The sequence below is a fragment of the Agrilus planipennis genome, unplaced genomic scaffold, assembly GCF_000699045.2.
Source record: "Agrilus planipennis isolate EAB-ADULT unplaced genomic scaffold, Apla_2.0 scaffold86, whole genome shotgun sequence".
Taxonomy (NCBI): domain Eukaryota; kingdom Metazoa; phylum Arthropoda; class Insecta; order Coleoptera; family Buprestidae; genus Agrilus; species Agrilus planipennis.
The window spans coordinates 830,995-858,962 of record NW_020438863.1 but is presented as its reverse complement, the minus strand read 5'-3'; the positions used below and the strand labels follow the sequence as shown (position 1 = coordinate 858,962).

Sequence of the window (27,968 nt, the reverse complement as noted above, 5' to 3'; positions counted from 1 at the left end):
AAATATATAATCGCCGGACAAGGACACATTGAAAGGAATTAAGGAGGGCCCTTTACACCGCCTTTCATATATCATTTGAGAAATAATGTCAACCATTCATTTCCTGAATTCCTTCGATTTAATTTCGTCTCCGTCAGACACAGGAAAACAGTTTAGTCGCAAAAACGAAGAAAATATATAAATACAATTTTCGGATACGTCCTTGATGCTTAGTCCTCTTTGTTTTTCAGCGATGTAGAAATAACTGATCCCATAACTCCTTAAAATGTAATGTAGACATGCAATATGCTTAAATATTAAAGGAAAATGAAACTAATTCTTGATAAAGCAATAATTGACATAAATTGGTAACTGCAAGTAAACTTTTGTTAGCACATTCTATCAAAAATATCCATGGGAAACATGTGTTGGAACGATTGTTATTACCTTCGCTCCTTCGTGAGTAGGAGATGAGCATGCAGCTTTAAGGTCCTTGTACGTAATAAATTTTCTTGGTAGAAGCAATATAATCCAATTGGAGTTCCTTCAGTTCGTTGAAAAATGATTACATACCTATCTCATCGTGTATATTCGTCCTTTGCCATTTATAATCCTCGAGACTTGTTGATATTATACTTAAATTCAAATTTTATTTTCTGAATCGTTTTTAAAACAGATAATTTCATAGATATCCTTTATCAAATATGTGTAATATCTGCTCTTGTTTTCGCTGATCCTAAGTAGTTGGTTGGAGATGCTTTTGTAGAGCTATTTTTTTGTTGGTTTCACTTTAAGTATCTAAATGTATATATCTAAAAAGGATTATTAATAGGTGGCAGACTATTATCGAGATTCATCATCAGGAAATGAAATGGAATTAACCGTTGTTAGGATAATTTATTTAGAAAAGGAGGAATTGGAAATGGATTTGAGTATTAGTCCAAATGCTGAGCTCACGCTGGATAGTTTTTGCAAGTGGCAAGCGAGTGTTAATGTCGATGATATAAGTAGTCCTTACCATCATGATATTGCCATTTTATTGACTAGGTACTTGAAATTTTTCATATTGTTTAGGTACCGTATTATTTCTTTGTGTAGAAAAACTGTTAGGTAATGATTTTTTTTTACTTTTGGTTTTACACAAAGTTTTAGAGCGGATGGGTTTATCATTTTTTTTTAATTTGGACCAGGGTAGACGGACCCGGAATCGAACCGGTGTCCTCCCGAATGCTAAGCGATGGTGTAAACCTCTAGGCCATGCCGCTCGGTGTAAGCCAAAAGCAGTTCGGGAATGATCAGTTAGGTATAATATAACTTCAGAAGGAAAGAATGTTTGTAAAGCGTTTATCACGAAAGTAAAGAGTGTAGTATAATTTTCATCTGACGGTCTGATCCTTTTTCTAAGAAATGTAACTTTTTCAAAGTATTTATTTTCCATTGTGAACGCTATAGAAAAGTTGAGAGGGAGAAGAGCCCTATAGGTACGTTTTTTTACGGCATTTAACAAAATGTTCTCTAAATCGAGTTAGAAAGGAAAAATAAAATGGAAAATTTAATAACGCAGCTTTGACGTGCTCTCTTGAGGGCAATATTTACTTTATCCAACCTTTCAGTTCCTTTTAACTCATATTTATGAAAATTGTAGGCTCAACGCTCAGCCTTTTCTTTGATTCTGATTGATAATAAATTCATTTTTTGATAGATCCTTGGCGATTGCATCGGAGAAAAGATATTTATCTGAAATTAGACAAATACAACATTTTTTTGCCTTTAAACATTCAATATANTACAATCAATAATTTGTAGTTGTTGATTTGATCAACATCATGCTCATAATAAAATTATTAAGGTGGTGATTTCTCAAATATTTATATCTATCTTTAGCATGGGTTGTTCTCATGACGCAGAAGATATTTCAGGATGTTCGTCCAAGGCAGAAGATGGTTCATACCATGTGATGGCCCCATACGTTCACTCGCATACAAATATTTGGTCCCCATGTAGTAAAAAGTTTATGACAACTTTGTTCGAGTAAGATAACAATTAAATATTTTCGAAATTCCCGTTCAACTGGCCTCTCTATCAAACCCATTGTTACTGTACCCATAGCTTTGTTTTTGGAACTCGAAATGTTGTTTTTATATTTGCTATACTTTTGTTTTCAATTGGTTTCCATCTATGTAAATATCTGTATCTCTTTCGTTGGTTATTTCGATTCCTATTCCTCTATTCAAGAAAAATGATGTTATTCAAATTCAAGGAATGATCTAGGGGAATGTCTGAACGACAGGCCTCAAGAAACATTATACAAATTCGCTGAGATGTTACCTGGTTCGGTCTATGATGCTGACTATCAATGCAATATGATATTCCCTGGATCAACGTTGTGTCACCAAGAACCAGAGAACATTTGTAAGAGACTTTTGTGCAAAACCAAACCGGATTCTTGCACTACGTTGGGCGAACCTCCTGCAGATGGTACAAAATGTGGAGAGAACAAGGTGTACCTTTCTCTTCCAACAAAATTTTTGAAATCGTTTATTTATCGGTACATTTTAGTGGTGTTACAATTTAAAATGCATCGAGGAGGGGACACGTCCTGATGCAATAAACGGTGGATGGGGTGAGTGGAGTGATTGGGGAGAATGCTCTGTTAGTTGTGGCGGAGGTGTTTCGTATTGCAAGAGACAGTGTAACAACCCTGTGCCAAAACACAAGGGGAGGTACTGCATCGGAATTAAGAAGAAATTTAGAATGTGTAACACCCATGTAAGACAATATCAAACAAAATCTTCCATCTTCTAAACTTTCTTCACTTCGTCTTCTTTCGCTTGGATCGTTCTTTCTCTGGTTAGGACCATCCATACTATATCATTTGATCGTTCTAGCCCTGTCCTTCAGGTACAAAGTCCTTTAGGGCCCAACAGTGTAGTGAACATGATAGTAAACTGTTTAATGGGAAGTTATATACTTGGATCCCATACTATGAATCCGGTGAGGAAGTTCTTTCAATAAAGTTTCAGCTTAAGTGAGTCATGTCATCAATTTCTTCTAGACGATCCTTGTGGTTTGTATTGTATAAACGAACATTTCTTCAGCAAATTGGAACCTCGCGTAAAGGATGGCACCAAGTGTAGAAGTGGCTCAAGAGACACTTGTATTGGGGGTGTTTGTAGGGTGAGTTTTGGTAACTGTTTTGTGCATCAGTTAAGGATTAGCAAAGGAAGTCCAGCACCAAGACTGTCCCAATATTGATATCGGCCTTGGTCTTGCTTATTCGGTCTTGACCTTGGTCTTGCTCAAACACCTCTTGTCTTGGTTTTGGCCTTGGTCTTGTATTTTCGAAAGACCAAAGCCAAGACAGTAATTACTAACAGTTAATAATATTGTACATATACTTAGAAGGTTGGGTGTGATTGGGTTTTGGATTCTGATGCGGTTGAAGACATTTGCGGAGTTTGTAAAGGTGATGGGACTCAATGTAAGATTGTCGAGGAGGTTTATAAGGATCCTCCAGGGAACGGTAGGGTTTTCCTTCTTGCTAGATAATTTGAATGAAATATGAAAATTGTTTCTGATCGGTAGATTATACGAAAGTCATAATGATACCAAAAGGAGCAAGGAATGTTCTTATAGAAGAGCTCGATCCCTCAGAAAACACTATCGCTATTAGTTCAGCTGACGAAAAGCATTTCTTACTGAACGGAAAACAGTGGGTGTCATGCTTCAATTAATGCATTATTATTGATTATTAATTTATATACTCATCTAATTATTGTTTAGTATAGAACAATTGGACGGTGATTATAAAATGGCAGGAACCCAAGCTATTTACAGTCACCCTGAACCGGAGAAAGAGTTGTTGACAATTTCTGGACCGTTACAAGAAGAATTGGTGTTTTTCGTAAGTTACAATGTTGCAAAGATTTAACACCAATTGCGCCATAGAGAGAGAGAGAGAGAGAGAGTGACACAGACATAGAGAGGGAGAAATTTAATCACATTAACGTAACCTTTACAACTACACCCTACGTTCCATGCACTTGCTCGCATATGACAAAGGTTGTTGACAATTAGCACTACTAATAGAGTAATTAGCCCAAGAAGGGGTGCGATAAAAGGGGAAAATTAAACAGGTTGAGAGTCGAGAAGGAAATACAAGTGAAGGAATTTTGTGCGAACTATTTGACGTAATTTAACAACGGAGCAAGATTCCTTACAATAAGTCGTACAATTAATTGAAAATTCACGACTCAATTTAATATTGAAACGTGCACATTGCGAGACAATTTGACGGGAACAAAATGAAAATTTATTGTCCTTTAAATTTTTTTTATAGTACAACTTTCAACGTCTAATCGTTGTCTAATGGTACGCCGATTCAAATAGCGCTCTGCTTTAACATTCTCTTGAAATTGTTGTTGGAAATTAGGGCAAGGGCGACGTCTACTTGCGGCACTCCCTCTGAAATAAGATGGATGACAGAAATTTATAAGCCAAATACTTTCTCTTCTCTCTCAGATGACGAACTCCTGCCGGCAGTGCAGGACCTCTTGACTTATAAACAAATTTTCGGAGGAGTTAATGGATGACCTATCGCGATCCTACTATTAAAGTTCTTTCGACTTCTAAACGACGGGATAAAGTCACATTCTTTCAATATTTCGACTAAAAATAATGTCTACTTCACATTTTTTACCACCAAAGTCATGAAAAACCTTATAGATATAATAAGTTTAGGAAAATCTTGGTGTTTTTTCAGGTAGTGTTTTTTAAAAAGGAAAATGTGGGTTACAAATACAAATGGTCTGAACCAAGATCACAAATTTCGTATTTACCCCGCTACCACTGGGAATTTACTGAATTCGAATCTTGCAGTAGTAGATGTGGTGGTGGTATACAAACTGCAAGGCCCATGTGTCTGGAAGAGAAGGCAGGAAGGGTTGATGAGAGCTATTGCGACCCCGTTGATAAACCTCTTCCTAAGACACGAATTTGTAATTCCAATCCTTGTCCAACAAGGTACAAAACATGTGCCTACAATAAAATGATACTGAAATGAAATAGAGAATATAATTTCTAGGTGGAAAGTTGACAGATGGTCTTCTTGTTCTGGTTGTAAATTTCGTTCTGGTGTGAGGTCTAGATCGGTTACATGTGTTAGAGACGCAGCTATTGCTGGTGAAGATGACGTGGTCGTTGAGGATTCTGAATGCACAGGTGTTAAGCCAGCTTCAAAAGAACTGTGTAACAGTCTTAGACCGTGTCTGAAATTAAGGAAGCGTTCTGATGAGCTACCTGAAGATCAAACCGAAGAAATTTACCGCCAGACAAAGATGCCGTCACATTTTGATTCAAAACCGATGGTAATGTAACAATTTTTAGGGATAATACTCCTGTTGTAGCTTCTAGGTCTGCTCTTTTAGGGGTTTTATTTAGTAACATTCAAGGATTTTAATCGCAAATTGTTGCAAAAGATGAGAAAGGAAGGTAGTGATAGAAGAAGAAATTTCAGAAGTGGTCGAAATAGATTGAAAAGTGCCAACAGAAAATCCTTAAGGCGGTATCATTATATTCCGTTGAAATTAGAAACTGAAGTGGGCGATGATGATAACTCGAAAATTAATAAACGCAATCAGAATTGTGTCACTATTCAATCGATTCCATCATCTACCTCAACTAATTCTAAACCAAAAGGTCACTGTACTCCATCAGCGAAATTAAAAACGATGACCAAAAGGCCTGACGTATTACCCAATAAGAAGCCCTGTCCAACATTCCCATCGTTAAACAAAACCATAGAATATTTCCCTGTAGACATTGTATCGAACACGAAAGACTACTCAAAACCTTCATGCACCTCCAAAACCAACAAAACAAAAGAAAAGCTACCCCTAGAAATTGGAACGATTGTCAAAGACCCTGTGGATCCTGAAAGTATCAAAGTAATCACGATACCTTTGATACAGTCTCATTTAGCAATAAATCTTTCGGACAGTTCATTTGAGTCGATGGGTGACATGGTCCCTGACAGCATAGATACCGCCCACGAAACTATTGTCACCGGGGAAGAAGCGGTTGAAGTTTTGAATAAACTTCAACACCCCAATGAAGGAAACACAACATCGACATTTATGACACAACCTCCAACATCGACTGAAGCTGATACTACCCCTACTAATTGTGAAGATACCGCAGTAACTACAACAGTCAGTCCCTGCAAAAGTAACTCGAATAGTGGACCGTTTATAAATATTTCACAACCAGAATCCGAAGAGTAACTCCCTTACTTATTTGATATTTATTCTACGTACAATGCAATGTTATTTTAATGAAGTAATTTAAGAGAATTAGGTAATTATGAACAAAGAAATATTGTTGAAAAGGTTTAATAAATATAAATATTTATTTATAAGGGAATAACATCTTTTATTTCTTCAGTAATTGTTTAATCCCTCATTAAAGGATTTTGACCATTTTTATTTAACTTTCGTCCAATTCTTTTATTGGTAGTACTTCGTGGTGTTCTTACTCCAAGGTGGCTGTAAGTTCGCATGTGTGTTTGTATAGTTGTACCTGTTTTTTTTACTTCCCCTTGTCGGCCGTCTCTTCCCGAATCAGGGGTCCCGATCGGTGGCCCGTTTCCAGGATGATATATCGTGCACCTTTATGAAATGTGCAATGCGATCTTATGCATCGACTAGACGGGATGGGATATCCAACTTGCCTTTACGTGCTTGCACTCGGAGATGCGCATTTCTATGAATTTAAATATTGGCTAGAAGTCAGCAGGAAATTTGAAAAGTGGTGAACGTAGCAGGAAATTTCAAAAGACTCATATTCACGTGGAGATACCTCGCGCTATCCGCCTCTCACTTGGGCCTCTGCTACGGTACGATGACTCGTTATTGATAACGACTAGATGGATATTGGTATTGACGAAATCCATCTTAATCTTATTCGACTTCAGAAATCGTTCTGGAGAAGCTCGAGTTATTTATAATGCTAATACTTATCAGCAGTTACCTTGCAGGATTTACACGATTTATTAGAGGTTACCTCAGGTAAGGCATAAAGTACTTGAGCATTATCACATTGCCTTTTAAGGTTCTGACCATAGATAATATAAAATTAAACCAGAAATTTGTTAAGGGTGACATTGATTGGAAATATATATCCAGTTATGGAGCCAGATTTGATCTGGATTGGACCACCCCATGTACATAATTTGGCTTGATCAAGTTATCTGATTTTGAAAATGTAATGTCTTAAAACATTTTGACTTGACCTAGGTAGGACTACTGTGTGTGGACCTAAAAGGGTTTAAATCGGGTGCCTAAATTAGGCCTGGATCAGGTGAAATAAAGCATGCCGTTAAAGGGTTGCAGTAGGGTATCCTCATAGGGGCCATATCATAAAAGTAGTCAGTCAGTCCAACTGGGGAGATGCTCCAGTATACCTGGATCTGACCTGGACGTTAATAAGGTCTATTTTAATAATTTTTCAGGTTAGATACAGTTTGCATTTCTATTTTAATTGGAGACACTTCTAAATCTAACTCAACAGGTCTGGATCATGAGTTCTCTAGTTCAGGACTTACGGTTGCTATTATTAAAAATAGGTACAATTACTTTGTGCTGCTCCACCCTGATTTGTTACCCCAGTTCAATTTTAATCGACCTGGGGTTTCATTTCTAGCATGAAATGATTAAATGTCTGCGTCCAATGTAGAAAATTTGTTGCTGTTATGCACTTTATCATTTGGCTCAGGTTTGTTCATGAATTATTCATGGACTTGATGCTCATCAGCTAATCCAAGTTTTATTAAGGGAAAAGTTAAAGTGTTCTAGTTGGAAATCAGGCTGCATGTAAAGGCAGAACATTGAAACTTGCTGCTATCTCATCGGTTTTCGATGAATAATTAAAAGCACTTTGTATGCTAAACCGATCTTCCAAAACCAACAACAATTTTTTTTAAATTGCATTTGCAAAGAGTAAAAAGTTATCGGTGCTGATCAATTACCGATATGTTTCACCAAAACTCGTTTTAGGTAACGTATTTGCTGCAGATTTCAAAATTGTAGCAATTATACTGTTGTTAGTCACTTATTGAAACACTTTAACAATGTCATATAGTTTGAAATAAAATTAATTTTTAAACTGTCAGTAGTATAGCGAATCCTTAATGCTATGCTATATATTTATTATAATTTAGAAGCGAAATCGTCTATATTATTTACAATGTGTCTACACATATAGAAATGTGTTTATAATCTTCATCTTACGAAGACAGATAGTGTCGATGACGTCAACGCTTTCTTTCAGTAATTTTATTGTAGATCGGTTGCTTATTTCGTAAAGGTCACATAGGTCAAAGGATGGTTACACGAATTAACTCCGACAATTGACGAATGCTAGCACCGATTAAGTTAGCATTTTTTTGCAGGTCTGTTTGTCTTATGATTACGTAAAAGTGAGTATTTTATTCCGGTGCCGTGTAATCGCGTTAAATGATAAAGCAGGACATCTTAATTGATATCGATCGCTCTTATCGATTTCGTTCGCTTAATCGGAAATGTTTTTTTTTTTTTTGTTCCTGAATGCATTTTTTACTTACGTAAGTATTTACAAATAAATATTACTTAAATATCGTTTTAAAAAACTGGTTATAATAATGTATAAAACGAAAGCAAAATTGCAAATTGATTTCTAGTTAAAGCTAAAGAGTACTTTGAAATATCGGCGTATGTTTTATACATATTAAAGACTGTTTATTGTTTATAAATATTTTTGGTGTATGGAGCAGTGTTATCATTTTGTATCCTATTTCAGGTGTTGTTTATCGTGCTGTTCCTATCTATCAGCCATTTTGAATACCTAGGATGCTTAAGTCACCAATGTAAGTAAGTTTATAAGTTTAAAGTTTTATGTTGAATTTAATAACAATATTAGGTATGCGTCTCTAATGGATGCTTATCTATTGAATATTATTATTTTGGGAATTTTGATTTTAGTCCATCTATTTATATGTATGTACCTACGATACAGGGATCTAATTAGTCTTCAGCTATTAAATAATTTAATTAAGTAGGTATTTGAACAATATGGCAGGTATAAATTGGCACCAATGTGTCCCAATGTTCCTACCTAATTAGAACAATTGTTTGATAACAAGAAGTTCGTTATCGAATGCAAATAGAAATTAATTGGCAAAATTTTAGTGGATAGCCATCAACCACATTATTTGTACTATCAGTCGTATCTATATAATTATAGCAGTGTATAGGATTATAACGCTATTTGTTGGTGATGTTACACATTTACTGCGAAATATGAATAAACTATATTTGAAGAAGTTTCAATTCTTTATTAGGTAAACTTCGATGTAGACTTCGCCCACTTAGGGCTCCTTCAGGATCAGGAAATCAACGTTTAATAATAAGTAAGTGAAACTTCTACAATTGTAGTTTATTCTGTATTATATCAAAAATCTTTCACTAAGAGTTTTCGGCTAATTATTTCTTTAAATTGATTTAATTTGACTGTCTTGAATACTCCTTTGTCTTACTAATAATTAATAGAAAGCGTAAGTTTCATTGTTTTCTTTGCTTTCTGTTAAGAGAGACTTTTTGAAAGAACAACCTGAAGGAGTCAACATTTTCAAATTGGATTATAAAGGCTCTACGCCATTCGTAAAAACGCCAATTATTTTAATTCGAGAAAGCGGAAGGTAATAACGTCAATTATAGGCTGTAGAAAAAGTTGTAAATTTAACTTTGAAATCTCCTTTTCTTTCTTTCGAATTATATTTAGTTTATAATACTTTTAAGGGTAGCCATTTTCAAATTGTTGAATGCTTCCTAGCCTGACTTATTTATTCCTTTTTAGTATTAGGTAATTTTTTTGTTTTTTGTAACACAGTAACTCAGTAGGGAGTTGTTTTGAAATTCTTAAAATTTTGTTGTGGTTAGGCCTTTATAGCCAATTCAAATACGTTTAAGCACAAGGCTGGATTGAATAGATTCTAAAAATTTGTAAGTATTTTAAATTACTTAGTGGTTGTTTTAACTTCTGAAGGGTGGTGTCTTATTTTATTATGTGGACGGAGGGTAGTTAAGAAATTTGTAACAACGTTCAAACATAATAGTTGAATAATGGTTTACTTATGTTCGATGATATACCTAGTTAAAATTTTGGTATGATTTGTTAGGCAGTCTTAACTGATTAATGTAGTTCGCGAACTTTTAGTAAAGGGTTTTAATAAAACCGCGCGTTTGGGCGTTGATAACCAAGAGAACAAATCCACCGTTTATTTGCGAACATTGAAGGGCTAATGTTTTGGTGGTTTAATCACAAAATGTACTTCCAATTAGCGTAGTATGGATGGGACAGACAACAGAAATAGCGATGAAGTTGAACATGCGCCGCCGCCGTTTTGAATCCCATCCTGGCCATTATTTTAATTAATTGCATGTTGCCGGCAGTCGAGCACCCTTGTGGAAGTGGTCCCAGGAAAAATTAATTTATCTAAAGCAAATAGAAGACCCATTCGGTTTTGGCTCTGTGTTAAAATGATAAATGCCGGTACATGTGGCGCCATTCGTCTAGTTTAGGGGGTGTGTGAGAGTATTATGAATGAATGAAAAGTGAACAGTGCTTGTGCTAATTCGTTTATTGTTGTTATGTGTTCCTTTAGGTATTTCCCAAAAACAGACACGAAGTAAATTTTATTACATTATCTTTGATGAAACCGTTGTGAAATATACTTGAAAATGTAGGGATGAGATAATATAGAGGTAGATGGACAGGTGAAGATCTTGATCAGTAACTAAGTAAGGGAAGTTAATGTTAGGAAGAGTGTTCGACAAGGGTGCACGCTACTTGTTAATTTATGTATCGAAGACGCGATAAATATCATTAAAGATAGGACAATTTTAAGGATATACAGGGTCAAAAGATTAGTATGCTTAGATTTGCAAATGACATAGCAGTATTAGTATCTAGCAAGGAGTAATTAGAGATAGAAACAATAGTAACACGAAAATATAGGAAAGGAAATGTAGGAAGAGTGAATGTAAAGATACGAGACGAAAAATTAAAAGACGGAGGTACGAGGGTGGATTGATAAGTTTCCGGCCTAACCAAGAGATGACGCCACTAGGCCTACCTTGAGGTGACATTCTATAGTACCATCCTTGGATAGCTTGTAGCTATAGTTTCAGCCCGATCTCCTTGCTAGTGTAGGTTTGACAGCACGCTGAACAAGACGCCTCTGTGGTTTTCGTAAAAATGGAAAAGCAGGAAAATCGTGCTGTCATCAAATACTTTTATTTGAAGGGGTTAACGCCGAAGGAAATTAAAAAAGAGATGGACTCAACACTGGGGACATCCTCCCCGTCATATTCAACCGTTAAGCAGTGGGTTTCCGAGTTTAAAAAGGGTCGTGTGAGCACCTCTGATGGGCCTCGCTCAGGACGCCCCGTTGAGGTCACAACTCCAGATATGATCGAAAAAATTCATCAAATAGTGCTGGGAGACCGCAGATTGAAAGTGCGTGAGATAGCTGAGACCTGTAAGATGTCATATGAACGTGTGCAACATATTTTGCACCAACATTTGCATATGGAAAAGATCTGTGCAAGATGGGTGCCGCGTTTGCTAACAGTCGACCAAAAATTGATTCGAAAAAACATTTCTACCGCAAATTTGTCATTGTATAAGCGTAATCCAAGCGAATTTTTGCGTCGATTCGTAACCGTTGACGAAACGTGGGTCCACCACTACACTCCTGAAACCAAAGAACAGTCTAAACAGTGGATTGGACCAGGGGAACCAACTCCAAAGAAGGCAAAAACAATTTTTTCGGCGAACAAGGTTATGGCTACTGTTTTTTGGGATGCAAGAGGTATTATATACATTGATTACCTTGCAAAGGGTAATACTATCACTGGTCAATACTACGCAGACTTATTGCAACGTTTGAGCCACGAGGTGAAAATTAAACGACCTCATCTGGCGAAGAAAAAAATCTTGTTTCATCACGATAACGCACCAGCGCACACGTCAATCGTTGCGACGGCTAAAATCAACGATCTAAAGTTTGAATTGATGCCGCACCCTCCTTACTCTCCAGACTTAGCCCCGAGTGACTATTTTCTGTTCCCTAATCTCAAAAAATGGCTTGGCGGTAAGAGATTTGCGGACAATGAAGAAGTAATCGAAGCTGTAAATGGTTATTTTGAGGAGCTTGACGAATCAGTCTATAGAGATGGCATTAATAGACTGGAACACCGCTATGAGAAATGTATCAGCCTTGGAGGAGATTATGTTGAGAAATAAAAAAAAAAAATTTTTAAAAACCTTGTTTTTCTTGGTCAGGCCGGAAACTTATCAATCCACCCTCGTATCTAGGAAGTTAGATAATTGAGGATGCAAGGAGTAGTAGAAATATAAAACAAAGGATATCATAGGGTCGAGTCGTCTTCAACAGAAAGAAGTCACTTCTATGTCTGGAGCGCGGAGCACTACACGGAGAGAAATGAGGAGATAAAGGGTAGGTTAAGTTATAAGGAAATCAAAAAGAAATAGGCGAAATAGGTTGGTAGGACACCATCTCAGGCTTACAAGGAGTAGAGGTAGATCTGGATTAGATTACTGTTCACAAATAGGTAGTGAAGCATGTGGGACACTTCACGTTTCGGAAAATTTGAAGATTAGGTCAGGATAGGAAAGAGTGGAGGTGCATGTCCACCCAGTCTTAGGGTTATGATGACGACGATGATGATGATGATGAACTGATTTTGATTCTCTTAAAGGCTCTGTTAAAGAAGAAGTAGTAGCGTTCAATATTGGTCAGAAATTTGAAATAAAACGCCAAAATGCTCTGTTATAAATCTACCAAAATAGAACACAGGTAGATTGTAGGTGGTTGTTAAGTGGGCAGAAATTGCTATCCCGATTCGGAACGAGCAGGTAATGATAATTGTCAATAATTAGACCGTTCGTTATGTCCAATTTTCCCGGTTGTGTAAACAGGACTGTTGGTACGTAACTCTCTGGTGTGATACCCGAGGGATTGGCGGGCGCTGTTAGTTTGTAATTACCTGACGCGATGAGGTGCTAAAAGAATGTCGGCAAGAAGGAAGACAAAAAAACGCGTTAAAGGCGATGAGTTAACTTGATTATAGGTAGGTATATAGGTGGATTTCAAGCAGCCGAGTCTGAGATCCTGAATAAAAGTAGCCAAGACAGGGACAGTTTTCTTTTCGAAAATATCTATTTGAATACCTCATATATCGAGTAGGTAAAATTGAACAAAGCACCCTGGTCAGAAATCGTTAGAGTGAGATCGCCTTCGTTTAATCTCGTTTTGGTTTAGATTTTATACAAGAATGATCGATGTGTAGGGTGTAAAATAGGGAATTAAAAATTGCAAAATTATGTATGTAGCTTATGGAGAGTTTATAAGCATTCAGAGGAAATATAGCGAACTATATTAAATAGTCCAGAAAGTTCATGATTTTGATATTTTAGATACTGTAAATTTAAGTCATTTTAGCTTAATCTAAACTTTCCAAAATTTACTTTATTTGTCCTTAATATTCAGGTGAAGTTCATTTAGGAATAGGATTTCTGAATTTAAGGAATACACTAAATATTTTAAGGATAAATGCGCTGTAATGTGTTTTTTTGAAATATATGAAGATGGATGTGGTGCAAACCATGATAGGTAGGTAGGTACTCTAATGGTTTTATCGCTTTTGGGTCCATTAAGCACATTCGTGTTGACACGACAATTGCAAAATGATTTTGTTGGAGTTTTACTATGTTTGAAGCGAATATTTTTCGGTGGATGCAATAATAGTACGTAGAAATTTTTGTGAAGACTATAAGTACGAGGGTGCGTTTTTAAGTTCGCGGAATGGGTAGGTAGGTCATCAGTGAGGGTATATACTCGAGTCATTACGAATTAAGCAACTCATTATTAGTATAACTACCAAGTTTTATCGTAATTAGGTCAGTAGTCTTTGAACTATCGTCGACGAAACAAGTCAATCGGCAACAAACTGTGAAATATGGAGAAAATCGAGTACCTCCCTGTTATGAAGTTCCTTACTAAGTAAGAAAAATCAGTTCAAACCACACTGGAAGTGATGTCATTCGTTTACGGGGACTTTTGCCCAGGTAAAACTATGCATACCCTCTCTAAGCAAGGCAGGGACTCACTTGAAGACGATTCACGGTAAGGCTGGCTGATCGAGGTGACCACTCCGGAAATCATTCAAAAAGTCGAAAAATTAATCGTGGAAGATGCCGGACTTAAGAAGAAACAGCTCGCAGAAATGGTAGGAGTATCAGATACAACCATTTTTAAAATTCTTCACGATCATCTTGACATGACTAAAGTCTGAGTAAGATAGGTGTCGGGAGTGCTCACTTTGCTTTAAAAACAACAGCGTGTGGAGTGTTCTCGCGCATTTTTGGACCTCTGCAGTGAAGATAAAGATGGAGTATTGAGTGGAGTTGTTACTGGGGACGAAACATGGGTTCATCATTATGAATCTGTGAGTCCAAACAGGACTCTATGCAGTGGCACAAAAAAGGCACACCACCACCCAAGATGGCGACAGTCTTTTAGGATTCAGAAGGGATCCTGTTGATCGATTATAAAAGTATAGGTGTTTCCATAACAGGAGAATACTATGCTTTAATCCTAGAGTGGTTAAAGGAAGCAGTCAAAGACAAAAGAAGAGAAAAATTGACCAAAGGTGTCCTCCTTCTTCACGATAACGCGCCTGTTCAGAAGAGCCGTGTTGCGATGGCTGTCCTACAGAAGATGGGCTTGGAAATTTTGGCTCACCCACCCTACAGTCCAGGCCTACCTCCTAGCGATTATTACCTATTCTCAAAGATTAAAAAAAGTCTTCGTGGGAAGAAATTTTCAAGCGACGAAGAAGTGAAGGATTCAGTTTCAGTTCAGAGAAATAAAAAACATTTTTTTTCGAAGATATTCGTAAGGTAATTGAATGATCGGAAAAATGTATAAGGGTAGCAGGTGAATATATTGAAGAGTTAAAATAAATTCGTACTTTTAGTTCCACTTCTAACGCCCCTCGTATGTATCGACAACGTATGCGAAAGATCTTAGCTTAATAGGTGTCGTGCAAAGGGGAAGTGTCTTATTAATGTGGAGATTTTAGCGTCCTGGAAGATTTTCGCCATTCGCTGTCAGTTTAATGGGACTTGCGTAAAAGATTAACGAACGTGTTTTCCTTTATATACCTGTAAATATTTTCTCAAAGTAAGGGGTCGAGCGGCGAACAACACACGTATCGTGTGCTTTCATCCTTTCCGGGGGATTTGCGAACGCAAACCTATTAATTAAGCTTTCCAAAGGCAAACAGATGAAGAGATACACGGGGCGGGGGTCAAGGGTACGTGTGTAATATATGTGATACTCGTTCTACCACCGAATCTACTCCTTGTAATAAAATGGAATGATGATTAAATACATATCAGCAAATTGAAACGTATTCATGTTTGTATAAGTAAAATTGTGTTTCTGGTAAAAAACAAACAAAGAAGATTGTTGGACTAATAGAAGAAGGGCGGAAATACGAAAACAGGACAGACGAAGTAGGGCAAAAAAGATATAATGCTATAAAGTGGAAGGTAATTAGTAAGTGTAGGGCAGCTAAGGAACAGTGGATTGATATGAGACGTATAATTTAATTAAAAGGAATTTTAGAGATGTAGGGTACAGTACTAATAATATTAGAAACGAGGCAGGGGTCATTTTGTTAGAAAATGAGGAAAAGGCAGATAGGTGGAAAGAATACTTAAAGAACCTTTACGCAGGCCATGAATTAGAGAAGGAAGATGGTGTGGAGATAGGTGACCTAGGTTATCCCATAATTAAGGAACAGTTCGATGTAGCATTAAAGAATTTAAAGAATAATAAGGCACCAGGTATAGATGGGATACAGGTGGAAATTCTAAAACATGCAAGAGGTTGGAGATCGTATGTTTAAGCTAGTTAGTAACATTTACGGTATGGGGAAAGTCCCAGAGAATTATAAACGAAACGTGGTAGTAACCATACCTAAAATGAGAGGCGCGGATAGGTGCGAGATATTTAGAACATTTAGAATTGTACAGAGGAGGATGAAAGAAAGGGCGGAAGAACTAGTAGAGGAAGATCAATTTGGTACCTACAGCTTTTAAAATCTTTTTTTGCTTTACAAAATGGTGCCACCCTCTAAAGCATCCCGCCAAAAAATCAATGGAAAAGGTGCAATTGTCCAAATCGGTCGAAACTCTCGATAATGTGATAAACAGACTGACTTGGTCGATTGGTCCAGTCTATTGGTTTGGTTCGTTTATTTTTATCTAATACATCCGCCCTTGACCCTCCACGTATCTCTCTTTATCTGTTTGCGAAGTGTAATTATTAAAAAACAAACCGCAGGGTGTTTACTCTTCGTTGTACAAACGATTTTTAATTTTTTTTACCAATTATTGGAATATAATTGGTAGTCAAACATCGTTTGGCAAGTGCCGGTTTTGTTGCGCCGCTGCGAGACACTCCGTGTTCGCAAAACTTTATTATGGCAGCGAGAGAGAACAATTGCGACCAAAGTTCTGATTAAATTTGCGGAGTTTAATAAAACAACTTTTGAAATGTCTGACAAGAGTGCCTTTTATTACCGATTTCGGTTGCTGCTGGGACGTGTCAGAGTTGAAAAATTATACTGTGTGTTGTCCATTATTGCACTCTTTTTGTCATGAACCAAATTGTGTTTCTATCTGTAATCCGCCAAATTATTCGGCGCTTGAAGTGATTCGGAATTTAATTCTAAGTGCAATTTCGAATTTAATTGGAATAATTAAACTGCAGTAATGTTGCCGTTAATGTTCATTATCGGTAGAGATACTTTGGGCAATTTTGGAATTGTTTATTGTTCGCCAATCACCACGTCGATTCGTGTTAATTTTCAGGCCGTTGTCGAATTGACTGGCATCACGTATAACTGACTAAATAATTGCTGCTATATCTGGCGCCAACTTTAGTTCTCGTACTGGCTCAACTTAGTCAAGAAGACGTGCTCTAATAACAGAACAAAACGATCGTTCAGAAATATCTATCTAAATGTACATTGCTTGCACATTAACGAGGCGTCCAAAAGCGACGTTCACGCTACATTATTGGTACCTACGTCATTCGCTGCACCAACTTTGCCATAACTAATTTGATGGAAGTGTGGTGTCTAGCTAGGTATTAAACATGCAGTTGCATGCAGCTGTAATCGGCTGTTTTATTTGGACAGCGACGTGCCCATTGAACATCGATTTGCATCAGTTTTGTTTGCTTCCGGTTATCGAAGCGAATTTACCATTATATTTGATGCCACAATGCACATATATAGCTACCTACGTATAAGCATCATTAATCATTCTCGTTTCTTGTCGGTGTATTCTCCCCGAACTATAGTTTTGATTGATTCCATCAGTCGCAATCGTAAAAAGGTGCGGTTGTGGAGTTGGTTGTAAGCGATAAGTTCCGTCTGCGGACGTCATCGTTCGAGGGCAACTGAAGGGGGTAGCCGAAATATCCAATTTCGTTCAGCCGCAGGCCTCAAGAGACGTGGAAGTTTTTGAGGGAGGTAGAACGAGGATTCCGGGTGGTAGGTTCATTAGTTCGGTAATTCGAATCTCACACCTGCTGCGACGAGCCCTTCCACATTGTAAAGACGTTGGCGGGCTTCTGGCAGAGGGCTAAATTGATTAGTGGCCCCCGAACAAATCGGATCAACTAGTTACTGTAGAGTTGAAGGAGCAGACAGCAGACAAGTTGTTGCGGATAAATCATCTTTACTCCCACTGGAATCGAATAATTTCATAAACGTCAAATAACATAATCCAGAATAGAAGTTTTTTTTGAACGCAAAGTTCTTTTCCATGTTAGAGAAAAAATAGGTTCTACTAGCGGTAATTCGTCCAAATTTGGACGATACCTTTGCCAGTGTGTCTACTATTAACTAGCCCTAACCCTAATTTAACCCTTAACGCTTTTTATTAATTACATCGTAGACGCCTGTACGTATATGAAACCAACTGTACGCGCCAAACAAAAATTTAATGGTTTTGTACCATTTCATTAGAATGTGTGCAACTAGCTATACACCAACTTGTATCGGGTTGTTCGGAAAGTCATTTCGTTTTTTCCCGACAGAGGATTTAATTGTATTCTTTTGGACCCAACATCACATTTAAGCCGAATAGTTTTTATATGCTTTGAGACTTCATATAGCAAGGCTTGTGTGTGAAAAATTCCAATTAATTCTACGCAGTAGTTTTTGGTTGGTGCCCTTTTAAATATGGAGAGCGATAAGCAGCATTTTCGACATATCTTACTGTTTTACTACAGAAAGGGTAAAAATGCTGTTCAAGCCAGAAAGAAATTGACTGATGTGTATGGAGAAGGTGTGTTGACAGTACGCCAGTGCCAGAACTGGTTCGCTAAATTTCGATCCGGCAATTTTGATGTCGAAGATGCACCACGTTCGGGAAGGCCGGTTGAAGCTGATAAAGACGCGATAAAGGCATTAGTTGATGTGAACCGGCGAATAACAACACGTGAGATCGGATTGAGGTTAAATTTATCAAATTCAACAGTTTATGACCACTTGAAAGGCCTGGGATTATCCTCGAAGCTCGATGTATGGGTTCCCCATGTTCTCACAGAGAGAAATCTGTGTCGCCGCATTGACGTCTGCGATTCGCTTCTCAAACGTCACGAAAATGATCCGTTTTTGAAGCGCATCATCACTGGGGACGAAAAATGGGTTGTATACAACAACGTCAAACGCAAGAGGTCATGGAGCAAAAAAGATGAACCGGCTCAAACCATTTCCAAAGCCGATATTCACCAAAAAAAGGTGATGCTGTCTGTTTGGTGGGATTTTAAAGGAATCGTTTTTTTTGAGCTTTTACCGGATAACACAACGATTAATTCGGAAGTCTACTGTCATCAGCTGGACAAACTGAATGATGCACTTCAACAGAAAAGGTCAGAACTAATCAACAGGAAAGGTGTAGTGTTTCACCAAGACAACGCGAGACCTCACACAAGTTTGGTCACTCGCCAAAAGCTTTTACAGCTTGAATGGGATACAATGCTACACCCACCATATTCTCCAGACCTGGCACCATCGGATTATTATTTGTTCCGGTCACTCCAAAATTTTTTAGACGGTAAAACCTTCACCTCAAATGAGGAGGTCAAAAACCTCCTCGATCAGTTTTTTGCCAGCAAAGACCAAAAATTTTATGAGCGTGGAATTATGCTATTACCAGAAAGATGGCAAAAGGTGTTGGACCAGAACGGTCAATATATAATTTAATAAAGTATTTGTTTATTATACGAAAACTGTTTCATTTCCACAAAAAAAAAACGAAATGACTTTCCGAACAACCCTATACTTAGACCCGCCCAATGTTTTCCATTTGTTTTCTACCACCTGTAATACGTCAAACTTTGATTAAATATTTTGACTTTGCCCGAAATATTTGAGAATTGTTGAATGATATCCATTTTCTCTTTTGGTATATGTAATAACTGTCTTTATTACACACGTGTTTTGAAGGGAATTTAGCAATAAACGTTTATCAGAGGAAGGATGAACATTCACCTTTCACGCACGTGCCTTGTAGCGTTTAAACAAATCCGCTGACCCGACAGATTCTCCATATTCTTGCGCATTTTGTTTTGTATTTGCTACGCAACGTAACATATGTACAATGTACATACATATGTAGACGAAACAGTAGCAAACAAGTAGCAAGCTAACTAATGTGGAAGAAGAGGCTAAGGCACTTGAGATAATCCGAATGATGTTGTCCATGGAATGGAGGCAAATAAATTACCTGAACTTTGAGACCATTGAATTGCCTGCCTCGTCGTTTTCTCTTGATTAATACACATACGGCTCGAGTTGAAACCAGCCGGTCATTATCCCCTGCCACCTACGATGATCTATCGGACAATAATGGCGTGATTATGTGCGAGCCTGATGAGATTTTCGCTGCTTCCACTTCGAATGACTAAGAACATTGACGAACGAAGAACGAAAATTGCTAAACGTCCCACTCAAACTTTAAAGTATTGCATACGGAGGCCTGGAGTGGCGTACTCGGTGGTCCGCTGCGCAAAAAGGCAGTGCGCATTTTTGTTTACGTCATGTGTTTGACAACTGACTCGACATTTATAAAACCTAAAATTAAAAATTCGTAAAAAATTTTTGTTGGTCTTTGTAGGCTTTCGTAGATGTAGGATTGGACGGATGGACTTCCCTATTTCATCCTGTCAGATAATTTTTTCCGGGCATTAAATGAGCTGTGCATTTTGTTAATTGCTCCCAATATTCTTTGGCCCTTTTAGCTCCGATATCAAATTCAATTTTTCATTTGGAGTCGGTTCAGTCGTGCCAAACCCTAAAAACTGGCGATTTTATCAACGTCAAGTTGTACGTTTGAACGTATTAAGCAAATGCGGAGCAAGAAGGGTTGGGTGGCGGGGTGCGCGGGGTTGCTTAGAGGACTGACTTCTGCGATAAGCGTAATGACGCTTTGAGCTTGAGGAAATGGCATTATTTATCGTTATGCGCCCAGCAAACGTTCTCGTTTCCCCTCTTCACCCTTCAACCACAATAATGATAACCCCCATTCTGTTTAACTACTCGACTTAACTTCAGATGACTATCAATGAACATTTATGGAGCTGTAAATTGAAAACTATAAGGTCGTTACAACCTCTTTATATCGTGTTCTTAAACGCCAATCAAACTAGCAGCAGAAATTCGATTTATTGCTAACCTAAGAGAGGAAGAAAATTAATTCACTATTTGACCAATTTTTGATAGATAAAATAGTGAATAGAAGCCTGTAGCAAATTGTGATCCATTATAAAACTCAGACTGTATTTTATCTGAGGTTTGGTTACTGTATTCGAGTGTTTCTTTACTCCAAATTGGATAAATATTAAGCCAGACGCAGGAATGGAGAGAGTGAAGTAACGGAACGAAAGCTTCTACCTAAGTAAGAAAGAAAATTACTGGAGTTTAACAACAGAAGAGAATTCTCACAGCCTCTTAATGCTCATTCTCGCTGGTCTATATACTAAAAACACTAAACCGAAGATTAGCTCTCAAGATATCTTCATGTAGCAGATGCCAGTGAAATTGGATGTGCAAACTGTCGGAACTTCGCCAGTAGTTTACGTCTTTACTTTCCGGACTCACAAAATTGAACTGCATCTGCATTAGTAATCACTAAATTCCAGAACGTTCTGCACTACCTTGCATTCATCTTCAACATTCTAAGGTAAAATAATATATTATTGGAGAATCCCCAAACGAGAAACGACATGCCACGGCAGCAAGCTTACATGTGTATTTATGTACATATGCTGAAGATGAAGTCAACAAACTACCTATTCCAGAGTAAAATATTAAACTGTATCGAGCGCGCAAACTTTACAGAATAATGTCGATATTGTTTTCGACGTGAAAGTCTGGAAATTGTTCGTGAAGTTAACAAAATTTATGTAATAAATGATTGGCCTCATTTTTAATGGTTTCAGAAAATAAAACGAGCAAAGTTTCAAAAATTACTTACAATTATTTACAGTTGTTTCGCCGTAAAACGGCTTCTTCAGTTTCGTTCGTTCGTAGGTGTTCATCTATACGTAATTAAAAGCTTCTCCTTGCCTGACCAATGTAGAGCTTTGACTACACATTCTAATAAATAGATTCCTGATTTTTGATATAGTTTAAATTGTAGGGTTGGTTTCAGATAAAGCTTTGATATTTGAGCTTTACATAGGAGATTGAATATTACCTTTGTGGAATAGTTACTACTGTGACCAAAATATACAATTCTATCCGATATGGAATGGAATATTTTATATGCATGATGGTGTCAATGTGTTTCTTCTGCCTTGTGGGTACAATAACGCGATTATTTTTGAAACTTTGTTTTATTAAGTGTATTAAAACCGAGTTTCAACTAACTGATCCACCGCAATTTAACCATTTAATTGGTTTTTTAATGAATGATGAAAAGTTTTTCGCACAGAAATTATTTCTCTCAATTTCTTCGTGCTTTTTAGAATATCTTTGATGAAGGGGTTCGAAGTAATTACCAAAGTACGATCGGGAAATATCGAGGAACAAATTACAGATAACGTTTCACGGTTGGATGAAAAGATTGGGTTCGTATTTTCATAAACTGTTTGCTAAGGAGCTTTCCCATTTTGGAGGGGTCAATTAAAAAACGATTTGAACATACGCAGTAGGAACAGGAATAGAAATATATACACGAAAAGGAGAAAGCATCTCGTTTGACGTTGTGGTTGCAGTAACAATTTGGACAAAATTATTATCTACTGCTGAATTTTCAAACGTTTCTTGGTTAGACACAAATTTTGTATGGACCAAATGTATTTTCTTTTTAGCTTTCTTTTTAATTGTTCTGTATAATTCCTTTTTTGATTTCGGTTAATTTTAAAGCGTTATCACTTAGTCAGACGGTTTTCGTTTCGAAAAAGAAAAACTTTTTAAACAATTAAAACCTCAGCTGAAGTGTAATTTTTTAATGAATGAAAAAGCGAGAGAGAATGGAATCAATTTCCTTGACTTTTAGTCGCTAGAAAAGCTCTTTTAATCTTATCAAAGTGGCATTTACGTCTTGATGGCGAGAAAACGAACTCTTAACGTTTTCGCTTGAGTCGGCCAATTTTTTTTTAAATTTTTTTTTTAGAAAGGGCTCTCTGAAATAAGCTCTGATTTTCTTTTCAACTTTCTTTATCGTCGCTAATTCGGCAGAAGCCCGATTTCTTTGAAGCCTTGCCGCAAATGGTCCATGTCGAAATATTATGTGAGAAGAAAAATCAAAATTCACGTACATCTGCAGACAGGGCGGAAATGGAAACGTTTTAGATTTTCGTTTGATGATATGTTTTAAAAAAATGTTTATACCTAATAGCATCCAAACTTCCTATCCTCTGTAAGAGATTAAAGTCGAAGTTTTGCTGGTAATTTTTCAGACTTGGAGGATTTGCTTTTAACTTGGACTCCGTTTGTCGAGGGATTATTGCATTTGGGAATAACGCTAGGATAAGCTTGGTCAGGAAATTTTACGTAACACGTACACCAACAAACACATCAGTACGTATTCTGTATGTACGTACTCCATACATACCTACATACATAGACAGAGAGAGTAAATTGTTTGTTTGGTGCTAAGTAGCTTTCTGTGTAGTCGGGCATGAGGATAACCGCGTAGATAGCTGGCAGTCGAAGGAGACTATGAGGAGGTATATGCTGCAGCTTTCAGCCGATAACACGGCGTCGCTGACGTCTTTAATGCCTTGTCAGGCTCCGTTTGACATCGCTGCCGCCCGCCGCGCCGAACGCGAAAAACATACACCGGCTTTTGTTAATGTAGCGTGGTACCGAGCGCGAGGGGATTTGTTGAAGGAAATGTGATGGTAAGAGAAGAATAAAAAGGCGAACACGGCGGAAAAGGCCAATGGAATAACGATATATGGTATCGTGCTATCGAAGACGTATGCACTCAAGACACACTTCATTTACTTGATAGTTTCAATACCGAACTTGGTGCATGAAGAGATCCGGAAGAAACAAGTGCATTTCTCGTCTTTTTTTATGTTTAAAAGTCTGTATAGCTTCCCCTCTGATGATATGGGTGCTTTTTATGGTGTCGTAAAGTTGGATAGTTGTATACGTATATATAAAAAGCAAGCGGCATCATTTTTATGTCTCTTCCAGTTCTGTTGGTATTTATTAAAAGTTGCGATGTTATTCAAGTCGTAAGATCGTCTCCCCCTTGTAGGAAAATTAATACACCGCAACAGAGTACATAACGTATAGGAGTAAGTTGGTGATGTAGTAGACTTAACTGGCTGAGAAAGAAACGACTTCAGCACCACTTTATAGGTATAACAACATCAGATTTATGCGGTGCGTGAACAAGGGGCATTAAATATAAATCAGCCATAAGACCTGCTAACTGTGGATGTACTACGCCACGTAAAATATGGGTCGCAGAGGGCTGTTATTATAAGGTATTGTGTGGGAGGGTGCGATAGCGTTGTTGCTAACCGTAGCGTAAAGAATAATTTCCAGATAACGCTTGACTCGTGTCATTAGAATGACCGATAAAATTCGCTATTTTATACGTGAAAAAATTTAATAATGAATTTCATGCTAACGCCCGTACAGCCCTTTTCCTATTATGTTGTGGTGACATGAAATACAAATTTGCATAACTGTCACATTTCCCTATATTTTTCTCATTTTAAAAGAATACATAAATTTGGAACAGTCTCCATTCTTTTCGAGAATTATGGAACTCCTTTTGTTATGCGGCAAATATGTGTCACTCTGGGTATGATTTGTTAACCGCCGCGTTTTTAGTACAGGTGTTGGCGATCATCGGCCAGTTTCTGCTTGCGAGCATACTCAAGAGTCGTCGAGAATCAATGTATTGATTATCATGTACATGCTTGCACGTAACGCTACCCCACCTGAAGGACAATCGGTCTCGGTTCATATTCTCTTTTTCCTTCGAAGAATCATGCCGCTGCCCTGCAACCTTTGGTGGTAGACAAATCAGTTTCTATCCGGTAAATTTAGTACCCTTCCTCCATATCTGAGCTAGTCATTCAGCTCCGATAGCTGGTTACATTTCTGGTCGCGGCCCATATTCAAGTCTGCTGTCACATAATGCAGCTACATGAACAGAGAATGCAGACATTGCCGGTTATCGAACGTCTAATACGATAAACATAAACAATTTAGTATTACATGCAGTTTACTATATAAATGCTACTTAAACACTGGTCGGTTAATGATTACGATCTGGATAAATGTGATTTTCTCGAAAATGGTGAACCTTCGGACACACAAACGTTTGCTTAATCTTTAATCTTTATATCTCATAGTTATGTCTATCATCTCCTGCAAGCTTGGCAGTTATTTCTGTTACACCCTGTGTACCTACCTTTGTACTAACATAGTTTGGCTATTGCGATAAACTTTAAAACAGTTTTAAATGATGTCTATTCAACGTTGCAGAACCGCATTTCCGGAGTTGTATTTGAAAAGCAATTTGCGAGTTTCGTTTTCAATCATCAGCTAGTCGTCATTAGAATGAAACGTTGAAAAGTTATTTATCAAAATTCTTGAAGCGTCTGTTTTGCAAGCGAGTAAGCATTGAGTGAGTATGCAAACTTGACAGTGTTTATAAATAGAAGGACGAGCTATTTGAACTGACAATTACAGAATGTTGACAGCTGTTAGGTATTCACAGTGCTTTTGGCAAACGAGTTAAGAAGTTCTGGTTGCATTTCAACTACTTCAAAACTCAAGTTTCATTTAACACTCCAAATGAACATTTGCCGTGAATTTTAGGAGCTAGTACCGATGAATGCCCACTTACGCATTAATTAAACGATCCGCTGACTAACTCGATTCAAAGTTTTTCAGCTGTCTCTTCCGAGTCGTGGCTTAACGATTAAAGTACGTTTTTATTTTATTAAACAAAAAGAAATAGATCCAGGCCGGTGATTTATCCAAATTACAGTCCGCATTTGGTAGTTTACTTTTTTATTCAGTAATAAAAATCTGAAATATATTTCAAGTGTTTATTGTTGGTTAAATTATATTTACATTAAAAATATGGGCTTTAACATTCCAGGGAAGAGACATATGTACGTAATGAGTAATTGTAACATCGTATTTAGTTATTATTAACTTACATTTAACGTATTCTGTTCACAATATAATGTTCTTCTTTTATTTACAAAATTAATAATTCGTTGATATGTACACAAATTTTACGTTCATAGGTTAATATTTTTCTCATCGCGATAGGGGTGGTTTATAATCTCGCGGGCCATCATCTTGATAAGACCTTACTTGCTCAACTCAATTGAGTGTAGGTACAATGTGAATGGTATAAGATCTGCCTCTTGTATGATACATTTCGTGGCCCATGAAATTTTAAATTACCTCTAACAGCGAAAACAATATTTCGTCGGTGTTTGTAACAATTCACGACATTACGAAGTCTTAGTGGTCATTTCAAATTAATTAAGAATCCGTAATTGAAGTTGTTGATGTGAAGAGATGGTGCAACGTTATTCTTTTTAGTCTGCGATTCGATAAGAAACGAAATGACACAGAAAAAGTTAACAATCTGGAAGATATCGAAACAATGTCGGAAATAAATTGTCATCATAATCCGCGATAAAATGTGTATTGATTGCCGAAGCGTCGGTCGTGATAAAAATGGCTTCGTTTTCTCTGTGTTGCATGCCGTGTTGATTTATGCTCATCTTGAATTCTGCCTCTTGTACGATATCAAACATCGTTAAAAAATGACGTTTATTTATTATTCATCGTTTCACAAACGAGAAGTGAAGAAAAAATTATGTTTTCACACAACACCAAAAGCGTCTGTTACATGTAAACAATTTTATTTAGCTGTATGTGATTTTATGCAATCATTCACGAAAATGAAATTGTGTTTTATAAATAATAATGAATACAATTAATGAAAACTTGCATTGCTATACTTAATAATAAACATTTATCGTTTGCATTAGTTAAACAAATGAAAGTAATCGGTTACGTTTGGTACTGTAGACATTCGTGCAAATTATATTCGGATTACATGGGTAGGTACTGAAATTATTTGAAATTTAAAATGATGGATACTCAAAGTTTTAATTGTATCAAACACGAAACTTGTTTTATATTGGTAACGAGTTTGATTGTATTAATTAGCGAAATGCACGTTCTCCATTAATTTTGCAGTTTTAATTGGGTAAATTTTCGATTTCTGTCATCGGTTTTCACGTTAAAAATAGACCAATATGACTTCGTATGGTAATAAACTTTTCTAACTCGGCAGAAAAATAATTTTTGGCAGTTTACATTTATTTATATTAATGTGCCTACTTCTTGAACATTGATAGTAAAAGGAAACACGGTGTTTGTTATGATACGGTAATACATAAACTGGGGTAGTTAATGGTTATGTAATTACAGTGTAGGTAGTTACTTAGGGGAGGACTTATTTACTTTGTTCGATAACAAGAAACAGACACGTCTGAGGTCTTTAATATCGTCGCCCCAAAAAGGAGCCGGAGACATTTATTGTTAATACTTGAAACAAATTAAGTCATTTGAACTTAAATCATTTGAACTGAACATTGAACTTAGTTGTTCTAAAATGGTTAATTCATTTGCTACGTCACGGAAGTTACAAATGCCAAAATAAATGTTAGGATGGTAATCGGCGGTAGACACGATATGGTTGAAGTTCTTCCATGGTACATAGCAGCTGGATGCTCCCCTGAAACAATACACACCTTTAGAAATAATGAAGCTATCTAACTAAAAAAGATTATTAATATCAAGTAATTGGCAGTATACCGCCATCTGTAGAATTACAAACGTACTCTTCGGACTTCAGCCTCATATCGACGTACTGTGCGATAGTACCTACAAATGCAGTTGCAGTTTACATTTATCATGTGCATTGTGGATATCTCACAGGAGAGTATGCTTTGTCTTTAGTCATGCAATGTTAAATGATAGCTTTCTAAAAGCGTGAACGTAAAGTCTACGGGTTGCGACAGAAACTGCCGTCAGCTGGGAAATCTTGTAAAGCCTCGGGGAATACCCGAGTCACCGAGTTGAAATACGCCACCCGCGCGCAACACAGACCTCGTTGTATATCAAAACAGGACTTACGTCAGGGATAATGCTTTCAAGGCTCTTTTAAACAATACAATTAACTTATCCAGCACGAATCTTCATTCTATGCCATATGTACATACAGTGCAGAGGTGATATCTTTCCTATTATACTTTTATAAGTAAATCCTTTTCAGAATCGTAA

At 37.1% G+C, this 27,968-nt stretch overlaps 2 protein-coding genes across 4 annotated transcripts in view; one reads left to right on the top strand and one right to left on the bottom strand.

Annotated features, from left to right (window-relative positions):
* The window catches only part of LOC108735692 (zwei Ig domain protein zig-8), a 202,207-nt gene that overhangs the window by 46,028 nt on the left and 128,211 nt on the right, over window positions 1-27,968 (top strand). Inside the window, exons 1-2 of one of the 2 annotated variants that reach the window (XM_025974244.1) lie at window positions 8,487-8,596; window positions 8,812-8,878. The gene's annotated coding sequence lies outside the window, so the exon portion shown is untranslated. Of the gene's footprint in view, window positions 1-8,486; window positions 8,597-8,811; window positions 8,879-27,968 lie in introns of those variants that run through there. The other variant, XM_025974241.1, reaches the window with a different exon arrangement.
* Window positions 25,748-27,968, bottom strand: part of LOC108735694 (zwei Ig domain protein zig-8) — a 59,104-nt gene continuing 56,883 nt past the window's right edge. For both annotated transcript variants that reach the window (XM_018467773.1, XM_018467774.1), the window contains one exon: window positions 25,748-27,420. In XM_018467773.1, coding sequence (XP_018323275.1) covers window positions 27,314-27,420 — 107 coding nt within the window. In that variant the 3' untranslated portion in view covers window positions 25,748-27,313. The remainder of the gene's footprint in view (window positions 27,421-27,968) is intronic.